At 37.3% G+C, this 15679-nt stretch overlaps 1 protein-coding gene across 1 annotated transcript in view; it reads right to left on the bottom strand.

Moving 5' to 3' along the window:
* Nucleotides 1-7570: 7570 nt before the first annotated feature.
* LOC123746775 (growth hormone secretagogue receptor type 1-like) overlaps nt 7571-15679 on the bottom strand; it is a 177481-nt gene continuing 169372 nt past the window's right edge. Inside the window, exons 3-4 of the mRNA XM_069319614.1 lie at nt 10887-11067; nt 7571-9976 (exon numbers count right to left, since the gene is read on the bottom strand). Coding sequence (XP_069175715.1) covers nt 9235-9976; nt 10887-11067 — 923 coding nt within the window. The 3' untranslated portion in view covers nt 7571-9234. The remainder of the gene's footprint in view (nt 9977-10886; nt 11068-15679) is intronic.

Genomic DNA, 15679 nt, shown 5'->3' with positions numbered 1-15679 from the left:
GGAAACAGATTCATGGAAAATGAAAATGAAATGTGTGAAACATTAAGCAAAAAGTTCCTAAGTGCGTTTGTACAAAATGAAATCTTCAGGGAACCAGACACAATAAGAATTCCAGGGAACAACATAGAACACATAGAGGTGTCTAGAGATGAAGTGAAAAAAAGACTGCTCAAGGATCGAAGTAAGAACAAAGCAGTTAGCCCAGATGGAGTTTCACCATGGGTTCTGAGATAATATGTACCTGAGCTCAGCATTCCACTTCAACTGATTTTCCTGGCATCCTTGTGTACAGGAGTCATAACAGATGTGTGGAAAAAGGCTAACATAGTTCCAATCTACAAAAGTGGCAAAAGGGAAGACCCCCTCAATTATAGACCTGTATCATTGACAAGTGTAATAGTCAAAATATTGGAAAAAAATAATTAAAAATAAATGGGTAGAACACCTGGAGAAAAACGATATACTGTATCAGATAGTCAATACGGTTTTCGATCCAAAAGATCGAATTTACTCAGTTTCTATGATCGAGCCACAGAGATTTTACAGGAAAGAGATGGTTGGGTTGACTGCATCTATTTGGACCTAAAAAAGGCTTTCAATAGAGTTCTGCATAAGAGGTTGTTCTGGAAACTGGAACATGTTGGAGGGGTGACAAGTAAGCTTCTAACATGGATGAAAAATTTTCTGATAGAAAAATGAGGGCAGTAATCAGAGGCAATGTATCGGACCGGAGATATGTCACAAGTGGAGTACCACAGGGTTCAGTTCTTGCACTGGTAGTGTTCATTGTCTACATAAACGATCTACCAGATGGAATACAGATGATGCTAAGATAATGGGGAAGTTAAGAAACTTAGATGATTGTCATGCTTGTCAGCAGCTTGTCAAAGGTACCCCAATTTGTTCTGATGATTTTTTCCAGCTGGATTTTAAAAGTTCTGCAGAGTTTTGGCATCTACGGCTTTGGCAGGAGGCGGTTCCATGGGTGAAAAACAGGTGATGCTTTTACACCCTGTTGGTAAAAAAGCATCTCCAGTTTTCTGTCCTACATTGTGGCTTGTTGAGCTGCTTGAAATCGTTGTTCCTTGTTTGTGTTACCGTACATCTGACCTTCTGAAGTTGTCAGGGTCAACATCCTCCAAATTGTTTAGTATTTTGATTGTTTCAATGAGATCTACCCTGTCATGTCTGGTTTGCAGAGATGTTAGCCCTGTGGCCCTCAACTTGTCCTGGTATAAGAGTTTTGGAATTATTTTTGTTGCCTGGTGTTGAACTTTCTCCAATGAAGCTATGTAAATCTAAAGATGAGGTCTCCATGCCTGAATGCAATAATCCAGGTGGTGGCACACCAGAGATTTATACAATTAAATGACTAGTGCACCAAAGATTTATATAATTGAATGACTAGCGCACCAGAGACTTATACAACTGAATGACTAGCGCACCAGAGATTTATAAAATTGATTGACTATGTTTTATTCAAATTATTTGACCTTTTGAAAAAGTGGTCTGGATAAGTATTCTCCAAAGTGTTTATTAGTCCCATAGCCCTCAACAATTCCTGGTATGAGAGTCAACTTAGTTCCGAGATAATTTTTGTTGTCAGGTGTTGAACTTTCTCTAAAACAAATACTATGTCCTTCTGAAGGTGGAGTTTCCATGCTTGGAAACCAACAGTAGATTATCAATCTCATTTTTCTGACTATAGATGCCTTTGCAACTGAATCAGAGCCTTTGTGTCTCCTAAAATGAAGAGCTTAATGTAGGAGAAAGTACAGTATGTCCATAACTGCATTACCACTTTCTTTTCATTCAGGCTGAGAAGTCCTACATGCTGAGTTTTTCACACTGAGAAGTGCTTCCTTCACAATAATCCTTTTTTGACATTGTTTGTCATGTAAAATGCAAACATAGACAACATTCTAGAAAATGTAAGATAAGAGGCTTGTTCACTGGATCAGATCTTATTCATCAACTGGTGCAATTACTTTCTTTGAATTAAAGGTATACACAGGAAGTATAATCTCCTCAACAAAGGGATGAACTTACAATACCTGTATAGCCTTCTGAAAAGAGAGAAAATGCTATAACAAAACAAAAGAAGGAAGAAAGCCATATCCTCAACAGAACCAGTAATGACATACTCATTAAACTAAAAAAAAAAAAAAAAAAAAAAAAAATCAACGCAACTGTTAATGTTAAAGACATTGGAGGATTATCCAAACAATATTCCTAAATTATCGCTTTCAAGTATATTACAAAGAATTTTTAATTAATTAATTCTATTGTACCGTTTCCAGGCTTTCATGAGATTGGACATACATATGTATTTAGTATTCAAAATACAATAATTTTGGCTCTGAGAATTATTATATTCTAGATTTGACAGTTTCCAGCACTTACAAAAATATATATTTAATTTTATTTATTTATTACATATATATGTACAAGAGTTCGTACATTCTTGTACAGTAGCATTTCAAGCAAGTCCTTAATCCTATGTTCCCCAGAATATGACCCCGCCAAATCGTTTAACAACCAGGTATCCATCTTACTGTTGGGTAAACAGAGGCTATAGTTAAGGATTAACGCCCAGCAAATCCTCCCCGGCCAGGTTTTTAACCCATGACGAAGCGCTCGCGGAACGCTAGGTGAGTGTCTTACCACTACACCACGGAGACTAGTGCAAAGTAGTAGTGTAAAGTAAGTTAACTAAACATCATTTACCTGAGGGCCACCAATATTTGTGGCTTCGACAAGGACAGAAAGCTGGCAGCTTGTCAAAATCCCCCCCCCCCCACATATCAACATTGTTCCCCAATACAGTATTGTGGATGAATTATTTAAAAGAAATGAAGTAGTGAACATGTGTAAATATCAGTTATCTTGCACCACATGAAGTTAATATTATAGTATTAGATTCAAATATTAAAAGCACTCTCTGATTAGATACTGAAGTTTAAGATTATGCTCAATATTGCATGTGATTCTTTTCAACAATTTTAGAGCTTTAATGTATTTAAGCATTCTCATTCTTGGTTTCTTCAGGGGTTGAATCTGAGACACAATTTAACATTGAACATTTATTTAATACGGGGGGAATACATGGTTCAGCTAAGGAGAAGGACGGCTTTTATATCACAGTGTTAAATAAATCATTTCTACATGTAAATTAACACCCGATCATGCTGTAACCCATATTATACTGTATTTACTAAACAAGACAAAATATTAAATTTATGCAAAATTTGTTGTTACAAGGATCCAAAGCATTCATTGTGCATGAGTAAAAAAAGTCTGAAATTTTTCTGTATTTTGTATGTAAATCCTGTTTAAACAACAAGGACCAAATTTATTGGCATGGAACACATTAAAATATAATTCTCATAACATAAGTTTACTTTATATTTAATATATATAAAGCTAGGGCATTTGCCTCTAATAACTGTTTAACATTAGACAAATTTGAATAGAACAATAGGGAACAGAATTGGATTTATCTATAACAGACTGTAATCTGTAGTATACTGTAGGAGGAAGTGGGTCCTATGGGTGAGAGGTGGGAGGATGTGGGTCCTGTGGGAGGATGTGGGTGTGTGTGCGCAGGGGGAGTAGGTAATGTAGGGAAGAACGTAGGTCCTGTGGGTGTATGCGGGAAAAGAAGTAGGTCCATAAGGTGTGTGGCTAAGAACAAAATAGGTCTTGTTGGTGTATAAGGAGAAGGAAGTAGGTTCTGTTGGTGTATGGTGGGAAGGAAATACTGTAGATCCTGTGGGTGTACCTACCCATCGGTGTCTATGGAAAACTAGTGTTTAGCTCTTTATGTCCTGCCTACTAGCCTTGTCGTATCTGTTGTGTTTAGCTTTTCTGACATTCAAATTCTTTGTCAAATCTGGCCTTAATTGATTTTTTACCTATGTATGGAGGTGGTTCCACAACTTCTAGTGCATTCCACTTGCTGAACACTCGTACTGGGTATGAGTACTTCCTTACAGTCCTCTGACACATTTATGTTACAAGCTTCCATTTGTGTTCTAGTTATACCTTTTTTCAATTTAATGAGGCTATCTTTTTTGCACATTGTCTATTCCCCTCAGAATCTTGCATGTTGTGATCTTATCTCCTCTGTTTCTTCTGTCCTCCAGGGTTGTGAGGTCTACTTCTTTCAACTTATCCTCATAGGATAACCCTCTTAGCTTTGGAACTACATAATCTAACTTGCCCGAAACGCTACGCGTACTAGTGTCGTTTGTATTGTATTTGTTTATATCATCGGTTCATATGAGCCGCGTTACAGACGTCACCAGTAGTCTGTATGTAAACAACAGGGAGCCTGCAGGACCCTTTATTTTTTTTTAATCCATTACTGGTTCACTATAATGCTACTTTGAACGTTTTGTTCCGAGTAACTGAATCTATATATTGATATTCCAAGAGTGCGTTTTAACCAAACTAGAAATGTTTTACAAATCAAGGGACCCAGAATGTAGAATGACCTTTCCAATCATGACAAAGGCTGTACCAATCTCAACTGAATTTTGTAACTAGCTCATCAAGATTGTAACTTGCTTAGCTAAATGAATTGTGGGGTTCAGTCCCTGATCCCATTATGTGCCTCTGTAACCCTTTCCACTACCGCCCACAAGACGGGTACGGGGTGCATAATAAATGAACTAAGCTGAACTCTCTCAACCAGTTTAAGAGAAAAACTAAGGACTACCTAATAAGCTCTATGTAGCCTACTTTATCCCCTAAATGTCAACCCATGTCTTGCTATTTTCAAACAAATTTTTGTTGGTCTGTTTGTTGACCAACTTGTTTAATTGCTGATTTCTGTCTTGTCACCCCCCTTCCTTTTCAACACAATTTATACTTTAATCTCAATTAGTACAGTATTAAGTTTTCGTCTAAGCGTTTGCGGCTTCGGCAGGTAGGCGGTTCCAAGGGTTTATAACCCTATGGGTGAAAAAACATGGGGGAGAATGTGCATGGGAGAGAAAGAAAGGCGTTCTGTGAGTGTATGGCGGGGGAAGGGGAGGAGGTAGGTCCTGTAGATGCATGTAGATGTATGGGGGGAAGAAAGCGAATAAAGATGTTGATAGGGCAATTGATACTAATAAGTGGTGGCTTATTTCCAGTCTTTATCTATAGCTGGAGAAGGTAAGCTCAGTTGACATCAAGAAGGGAGTAAGTAGCGAGGTGTTGACAAGCAGAGGGGAAGGAATTGGTGTCTGTGGACATACAGTGAATGAGCGCTCTGTTAGCATAAACTGCAGGAACTGGAATGTAACTCATGTACTCACATATTATGTTATCAGATAACAGCCATCTGGAAAAATATAATATGAAAACTGTGAAAATAAATACAATCAAAATTGCATTTCAACATTCCCACCAAGAAAATACAACAAGTTCCCATGCATTCATATGAAGGAGTATTCTCTGATGACGCGTTAACAATACAGTAAATGTATTTTTTAACTCGTGATTTGCCCTCCAGACTGCATTGTCAATAAAAATAACAGACTTTCCAGACTAACAAAAGTAATAACTTACAAACTTTCTAATAAAAGTATAATAGTGATTCAAATTTGCTAAAAAAATATAGTTGTGGCGTTGGTACGATTTCAAAATGCTGCATATTTAAATATGAAACGATAAATTGATATGGTAATTAAGCGAGGTTAAGTTACAGTGAAATATTTTATGTAAATACAAAACATAATCTTTAAGAATTCATGTCATATATACTTTTTCTTTACAAGTATTGTAGATTATAATTTATAACATACGGACAATAATAAGTTAGTAAATATCTTAATATAATGAACATTGGAAGTTGTTTACAAACTTCGACATTTCTCCATATATTTAAATGAATGCTTTCATATTTTCCTTCTCTTTTATTAATGTCAAAGTTTGTAGACTGGCCATAAAACAGATTAAATAATACATATCTGTTTATCACATACATGTACATCACTGTATATGCAACGGGAAAGTTTCGAGAAATGAAAAGGTCTCCCCTCTAAATACCAATACCATTTTCTAAAATAGAATATTGCAAAGAAAATAGAAAATGGGCAAATAATTTTATGGGTAAACTGCGCTTGGTCTTATTGGTCGATATTTAGAAGTGAGACCTATAACATTGAACAATAAATACTGTATAGCGACACTTAAAAGGCCTGACCATTAATGTCACACAACTTTCTCAACTGTTATTGATGATGAAAGCTTAATGCCAGGCTCTTATACCTCAAGTTCTGGTATAATGTAAAGATCAGAACCAGAGGACGTGACGGTAACTGAAGGTATTTGAAGGTCAGACCTCGACCTCTTGAGACATAAAATACATTGTAGAGACAATCCGCATATTAAAGTCTGCAAGATTATGAAAAGGTGAACATTACTCGAGTCTAGTTTGAAGAAACCCTTCTTTTTACGTCAATGGACAAAGATAAATATATGATTCAATTCTTACAGATATTCTTTGGTGAAAAGATCAGACATGGTTGCACATTTAAAACACCTTAAATAGTTTCTAAAGTACCTAAAGCGGTCCGAAATTGGAAGTATCAGAACGTTGAAAATTCATATCAAGACATTTTTCAGCCTCCGAGGACAATTTCTAGAAGGTTTACATCCTTGTAAAGCCACATCAAGACTTCCAAGAATCACATTGTTTGGAAATTCCACAACCTTTTCATTGCATCCCATAAGGTTGTATTTATATATTGTTAAGAACTTTAGGGCACAACCAGAGAGTTGTGAGGCTTCCGGCTGAGACAACTTTCATTATTCACGAAAGGAGCACAACCACGCAGTTTTCAACTGCGCTAAATCATAAAAGACTCATTTAACTAACACTAGTTAGTTGAGGAAAGTGGCAAAAAAATCACATATAATTACTTAAATGTATAATAGTTATAACTATTTATATATATAATATAACTATTTATATTTATATATAGTTATGACTATTATACACATATAATAGTTATAATTAGATAAATTTTTATGTATTGGGTAGAAAAGTTAGCTCTCGCTGAGGAAAAATTCCAAAAATCACATTTTAAATTACAATAGTACACAGGTAACATTAACATGGAGGCCAGAAATCACATAAAATTTTGAATATATGTAAAGTGTAACATGAAGAAGATTGGAGATACGAGGTACTGCAAAGAAGAAATTGAAATTGTAATAATTTTAGACTAACATACAATTATTTTGTTCAACAGTAAGAATATCTGGTTGATGTCCTGGAGCTATGAATAGCAGAGATTCTTAAAAGTGAAACAAGGATTTGTAGCATAATTTACACTGCAAAACAAACTCATGTTCCAGATATATATATATATATATATATATATATATATATATATATATATATATATATATATATATATATATATATATATATATATATATATATACATATATATATATATATATATATATATATATATATGTATATTTATATATATATATATATATATATATATATATATATATATATATATATATATATATATATATATATATATATATATATATATATATATATATATATATTTAAATGTTACTTATTTAATATTATATCATCATATTTTACCCTATCAAGGATACAGAGTCGACCCTGAGCTTCAGATAATTCAACACACATTCTCAGAACCACGTACACACAGATACTTACAACCATGTACACACACACACAACCATGTACACACACACACAACCATGTACACACACACGCACGAGGCAGAAACAAATGGGCAAAGTTTCTTTCACCCTGAATGCCCCTGTTACCTAGCAGTAAATAGGTACCTGGGAGATAGTCAGCTGTCACGGGCTGCTTCCTGGGGTGTGTGTGTGTGGTGTGGAAAAAAAAAAAAAAAGTAGTTAACAGTTGATTGACAGTTGAGAGGCGGGCTGAAAGAGCAAAGCTCAACCCCCGTAAAAACACAACTAGTAAACACACACTTATGGGATAGAGCCCAATAGGCTCAGGAACCTGTACACCTGTTGACTGACGGTTGAGAGGTGGGACCAAAGAGCCAGAGCTCAACCCCCGCAAGCACAATTAGGAGAGTACAATTAGGTGAGTACACACACATACAAGCATGTACACACACATACACATACAACCATGTACACACACACACACATACAAGCATGTACACACACACACTCACACAACCATGTACACACACACTCACAACTTTAGAGTTTCTCAAAACAATACCTTGAACAACATTCAGTTGTTGAAGACATTGCTTGGATCCCAAATAAATATTTTGGCAAATACCAAAATGCTATAAATACAGCTGAGGTTGTTATGGTTACAAATCTTAGAGTACAGCATCAACGCACAGACACTTGTATTTTCTTAAGAGACCCTTATCTCAGGAATTAGCTTTGGAGAAATATCGATGATATTGGACAAGGAGAGATTACGACAGAGAGGAGAGCCTTTAGGTCATGCGTTCCTCCCCCAGTACAAGACGGACTCATGCCAGAATCCCTCATTTATGCCCCCTGTCGCAACTCTTACATATGTCCTCTGACACCACCTGGTCTCCGAGATACTATAAGAAGACAGGCTAATGAAAGTTTACACTTACGGGCTATTCATGCCCGTGCCACCTCTTGGGTGGCTTAATCTTTATCAATCAATCAAAGTTTACGGAGTTGACACCAACAAATTCGTCTAATGGGTCCACATGTATACAAGTAACGTGATAAGGCAAACACCGAGACTAGACACGTATGATACAATGGAATTGTTCAGATAAACAGTTGAATATCCAAGAATGTATTTTAATATGCTGTAAATGTGTCCATGTAAACGTGCGAAGATAATTACATAGATAAATGTTCCACACTTTTGGTCGTTCGTCACACATCAACACGCTCAACAACTAGTTTTATTTATGCTTTTTCTGGAAAGACATTGAATAGCGTAGCTCATGGAAGCATATATTGTTTATCCCAGTAAACTTTAAATGGTTTATACAGCTGCGAATTGGGAATTACGCTCCCAAACATTAATAAGACTGAAGCGATCAAATACACTGATTCAATAGTTATAACTCACGGAAAATGCCTTCACGAACGACTCCGTCACTCCGTTGCGGAGTCTAGTTCAGCTATAAGTCATCATAAGAAGCGTCTTCATTAGACTGTTGTGTAAACTAATAGAGGTTAAGTGTCACAGTGTCACAGTGCCAGCTAGACGAAAGTGTCTTTGGTGCTCGAGCGAGATTTGCTGTTAGAGAGGAGACTAGTCTGGCGCGTGACCTGAGACGCTCCGGACGCCGTGGAGGTGTAGCTGTACTGGTTAGTGACCACGCTCTTGGAGTACAGCGTTTTGTACACCATAGAGCAGTTGGTGCCGTAGTTGAGGCGCAGGTTGTTGCTGACTGTGGGGTTGTTGAATGAGGTGTTGCTGTAGGTGTGCTGTCGGTGTAACCGCCCTTGCTTGCCTCGGAACACCCTCAAGAAGGCAGTGCGGAACTTGGTCGACGTCATGTTATAGAGGATGGGATTGATCGAGGAGTTGATGTAATACATGACGCGACAGAAGTAGAGGAGGTTGTAGTAACCCTCGATGCCTAAGGAGGTGATGCTCTCGCGGGTAACGGTTAGGATCCACAAGTAGAAGACCCGCATCGGCAAGAGGCAGAGGAAGAAGAAGAGGACGACTGTGGCAAGCATCACCACCACCTGCCTCCTCGCTCGCATCTGCGGGTTCTCTTTCTTGTGAGTGAGCTCGAAGGTGTCCACCAGCAGCTGGCGGGCAATGACTGTGTACAGCGCCACCAGCAGCAGCAGCGGCACGAAGAAGAACAAAATAGAGGTGGCGAAGAAGAATGAGACGGTCCACTTGTCGTCAACAGGGGCGCTGCAGTGAGGTTTCCACGTCCCGTCATAGAACTTAACGTAGCTGTACTGGACGATCCGTAGCAGCGGTCTGGGGGCAAAAGTCAGTGTCAGTAACTGTGTACATTAACAACGTTTGTGTGAAAATTATATGTTTTAAAAGGAACAATTTTGAGTAGCGTTCACTATCATACAGAACGCACGCAATCATGTGGACCAGCACCACCCCTTACACACAGCAACACACACGCATCTTACACACACTTTAAACATTTCAAGACATTTGTGTAAAATACATATAACACAAGGATAAAAAACATAAATATAAATAATTTCTTGCAAATCCAAGCGCGGGGCGCCTGAATATATTTTTAAAGTATCCCATTGGCTGTGAGTTCCATATTGTATACTGTGTAGCCTTCCACGGCTTATAACAGTACAAGGACTGTGTTCCAGCACCAGGCCAAGCCTCTGCAGGTATCGATTACTTGGTCTGGTGCTTTATCATATATATATATATATATATATATATATATATATATATATATATATATATATATATATATATATATATATATATATATATATATATATATATATATATATATATATAATTAAGCTGTGGAAGTCATGTTGAGAGTGAGGAAGGCTTCATAAAGCTGCACCATGACGGCAGTGAGAGAGAAGGCAATATTGTCCGTAAAAATATTATGAATGGTCTCATCTTAAAATTCCTTCATTTATGTAGCTTCAATAATTGCCTGAACCACATTGATGTCCATACATGAATGTTCCTTCACCTTGCGCCCAGGTCCGTACAGACTGACGTATCCACACATTCCTTTATATACATTTATTGATACAGAAAGGCAGTGCTTAAGAACAGACGCTCGACCCCTGCAAGTTCCACTCGGTGAGTACATACCCCTAAGTTTACATGTACACACCGTACACAGGCCCACATATATGAGGCACATATGAACTTGTAAAGACCAACGTACCCTGCAGAGATGAAGGCCACGACCCATATGATAGCTATAGCGATCACGGCCTTGGTCTTGGTGCACCGGTAGCCGGCCTGGAGCGGCTGGCAGATTACATGGTACCGCTCTAAGGAGATGACCACCAGAGAGAGGGCCGAGGCGTGGACCACGCTCATCTCCACGTACGGTACGATCTTGCCTGTTGGGAGAAGAAATGATCTGTTAAGGTTATCATGGGCGTGGTATTGGCTACTTGTTGGGGGGCTGAGGAATTGGCGAAGCTGTAGAGCTGGGGGTGTAGGTTCAGGCTTCATGTGTACGTGGTGTAATGCTTGAAGCTGTGAACTGGGGGTGTAGGTTCGGGCTTCATATGTAAATAGTTAGAGACCTGTTCATTCCTGGGTAAATGACGTATAAGCATTAATGAAATTCCTACCATTTAGATATATCAATATATTTTGACAGGGACATAGCAAATACTTGTTTCTAATAAAATGTAATACGAGAATGGAATACGTGTTTCTCTTCAGACTTGATCACAAATGCTTTACGAAATGACTTATTGAGATAATGATTCCCCAAACGAGCCAATTCCGTGCTTAGTTTTGTTGATGAGACGAGAGAGAAGGCAAAATGCCTCTCTCTTGAGTGTAGCATCACCAGGAAGGAATGGCGACTTGTACCTCTCGCTAGTCGCATCTTGGATGTTAGTGGTGTTCTTGTATATTCATATTTTACGATATATATCATATAAGAAACACTATTACAAATTTATATTTTTAAAATCAAATCAAATATTGCTGTAAGTATAGGCTAGTTGTTCAATGTGCGCAACACGTATATGTGTAAGTGCAATTTACATAAATTTACATGTACAGGAATGCAGACTGCCCATCCACTATTCAACATTTTAAAATTTTTATATGAGAGTAAATGCTGTTATAGCACACACATACACGTCAAAACCACCCTCACTCATTCATATTATATACATATGCATAACGTATATGTATATGAAATATATACATCATCTATTTGTATATATACATGAAATATATACATAATCCACCCCCCACACACAGAAACCTGTACATCAGTTGATTGACGGTTGAGAGAGAATTTGAATTTTGAATTTGAGAGGTGGGACCAAAGAGCCGAAGTTCAACCCCCTGCAAGCACAACTAGGTACACAATACCATCCCACAAAAGACAAAATACACACATATACAATCCCCCCCCCCCCCACACACACATATGAACTCACACTTAATCAGAAAGTCAGCCGACCCCTACTTCACTGTCCAGAATTTCATTATGAGTCCAATTTCCCCTCCGTCGTCACCGTGCTTCTGGAAACAGACAAATTCCTGTCCAAGGGGAGGAAAGATTTATTTCCAGACCCAACTGCTACGCATTTACTAATGAAGATTAATTAGAGATATCCAGCTCATTAACATCGTTATTTGTAATCTAATGTCCTGTAACTAAGGGGTAAATCTGTATAATCTATATAATTACTGTGTGGTTATAAGTCTGGGTTTATAACATTTCATTAACTTTTTTTTCCAAACTAGAGCAAGTTATTGACGGTATTGTGTTTAAGGCCTATCAACTGGTGGAGTATAATACTTATGCAAATATATACACTAAGAACAATTACATGTGGTTTGGTCTTTAGTATAATTACGGCAGACAAGTATAAGTATTTAACACATTAAGTAGCTATTAAATCCACTAGTCAAAAAGTAATGGATTGTCAAAAATATAATTATATAGGGAGCAACCGAAAAGTCGGTTTGATGAGTAAGAGAAATATAAAGCCATGTAAAATTTATGCAGTTTGTTTCATTAAAAACAAAGTGCTTATGTAAAGCTAATTTTAATAAGTAAAACTTTTCTCAAAATTTAAATAGAATAAAATAATATATATATTTTCATTAAATTGGCAATACAAAATTAAGTATTTTTAAATATAGTATATATTTTTCTTTTAGTGATATTTATAATTCTCAGTTTTTTGTACCAATTAAAGACTAATACATCGGATTTATGTTCAATAAATTTAAAACTTGCTAAATATTCATATTAATAACTTTTTACGTTTTTGGTTCGTTAGTAATTTTTGTATGTATCTGTAATAATGGTATAGTAAATATTTATTTTAATAGTCATCCATTTAAAAATAGTTTCACGCCGATTGAGCCTATTTGTGTGGGATACTTAGTTAAATTTTCTGTAAAATTTTATTTTGAATGAAGAGCCCTTAGCCACGACAAAGGAGCGTATGATAGTTCAGGTAAGTGATATAGGAAACTTTTGTTAATTGTCTCGACTTTTACACCTCTCTAACTCTACCATCAGAGTGAACATGAAATGTAAGACTCCGATAACAAAATCTTGGTACAGCACAATAATATCTTCCAATATTCGTGAGTGTATGAAGTAATTATAGAGCTCAAAGTACCTCATACCATTTAGTGAATGCCCTGATAACAGGGCAATCACAGATAGTATTGAACAGTACGTCTTAACTCTTGTTCACATAGTTTACAGTTGGAATGTTCACCATTGGGGGGATTCACTACCTGTAGACTCTGCCATAGATATCGATATCCTAGCCTATAATGTTCTGGCAATTACAATGTCACAGTCTAGTAGATGTTTTATGCTGCCCGTACATATAAATCTGGATTCTGAACATGTCATAGTTCTTTGTACTGAATGAACACCATGTAGAAATTTATGAATGCGTCTGTGTGGTCAACCGCTGGATGTAATGGACTTGAGTCGAGGACGGGTTGAAATCGACCACTAATCAGCAACACCTCCTTTATATTTGATTATGAGACTATAAGACCCCACAGCCCGGTCCTTGACCAGGCCTCCACCCCCCAGGAAGCAGCCCGTGACAGCTGACAAACACCCAGGTACCTATTTACTGCTAGGTAACAGGGGCATCAGAGTGAAAGAAACTCTGCCCATTGTTTGAGGCCGGCGCCTAGGATCGAACCCGGGACAACAGGATCACGCGTTCTGTGTTTTGTCCGCTCAGCCACCGGCTCCACTCTAAAAGAAAGTGGTGTCTTTTTACACAGGTGAGTACAGGAACAGATGACTTCTGACCCCTGTGGGAGAGATTTCTCACAGGAGTGAGAAGATGAGAGATGAACAGAGATGAGAGATTTCCCTTCCCATAGCTCATAGTAAGTGATAACTGCGCGCACTAGTGGCTTTACAAGATCGTAATTACGATACTATGTATCCTCACAATCCCAATGTACCTTCTTGTATGTATATAAATAAATAAATAAATAAATAATGATGTAAATACCGACTACGTATTGGGTTAAGTGATAAGCATTGTAAGGATATTTTGCGAAATGTGCATAAGGGGTTGTTATGACCCCACATACACCAGTATGACTGGTATATGCTGTGATCATACCTTAGTGTGTTATAAGGCGAGATAGCCTAGTATCACTAATCTTTTGTATATATTACCTATTCTTGGCAATACTATAATGTGTATCCAGTATTGTATTGATTATGTATGATGCATATATACATGACTTATGTATCACTGGCGTATGTACCATTATGTATCTATTAATATTTCTGCCAAGTATATTAGGCTATTATTAGCTGATTTAAATTGCTATATTTGTATTGTGAGGATATTTACCCATAGGCCGGGTTTTGAGAGCATGTTGTGTATATTATATTTTACGTGTATTATGGTATAACTATGTATTGATGAATATGTATTAGAGAAGTGTGATAACGGTTGACTTACGGCTTAAATATTTTGAAGCCTCCCCCCCTCCCCCCCGCCCATTGCTCGCGGGCGAGATTAAGTATTACCAAGTCCAGTAGATTGGAATTCTCTGTTATACCCTTCGATTATTATTCCATTCTTCATTGTGTGCCTATATGCTCATCTCATTTTATTTTTATTTTATTTATATATATACAAGAAGGTACATTGGGATTGTGAGGATACAAAATATAGTAATTACAATCTTGTAAAGCCACTAGTACGCGCAGCGTTTCGGGCAGAAATATGTTATATTAGGTTATATTATGAGTAATATATGTCGTTACTCATTAGTTTTGTCTATGCCCAAGGCCCCATTGACTTGTAAAAGCGTTGTGATATGAGATATATGTTTTGAATGAGATTGTGACGGTTAAGTTGTAGTGTTGGTACGAGTGCGTTCCCGCCAAGTGCTGGTTGCTTACTAGGCTGAGGTCAGGGCTGGAGGGCGGACGTACACGCTCCCACTTCCTTACCTTTGGCATAATTATTCCCCTATGGGCCTGTATTTCATATTCCACACGGAGACTAATGGATGGATCAGGACTACACGTGGACAGCTTTTGTTGGATCATTTTATCAGGTGGTAGGTGACTGTCTTGTGTAAGTCTTTGTCATGTGGGGCAGCCGAGGACTTGATGGTGTCTTAGATGTATCCTGGAGACGGTGTCCTCAACCACTTAATTGTGTCACCATCTTGCTGTGTTCATGACCTTGAGCATACTAGAAACTAGTGTACCACTGCGCTAGGAATAGGAACGGGTATAGGTGTGTAGGTACATATATACTGCACATGGTGGGCCGAAATTTACTTTACTGTAACATTTTTTGTATTCACTCTATGCTAAATTGTAATAAATTATTTTATTTTTATTATGTAATGCTATTTTATTGCATTCATGTATTATGAAGTAACTTTCGGGCCACCGTGCTATATATTACATACTTATGTGATGGTTTTGCACGAATATATTATATCCCCAAAAGCCTTTACCTA

This window comes from Procambarus clarkii, chromosome 93 (genome assembly GCF_040958095.1).
Source record: "Procambarus clarkii isolate CNS0578487 chromosome 93, FALCON_Pclarkii_2.0, whole genome shotgun sequence".
In the NCBI taxonomy this organism is placed as follows: domain Eukaryota; kingdom Metazoa; phylum Arthropoda; class Malacostraca; order Decapoda; family Cambaridae; genus Procambarus; species Procambarus clarkii.
Note: the sequence above shows the minus strand (reverse complement) of the source record. Positions and strands in the feature narration are given on the sequence as shown.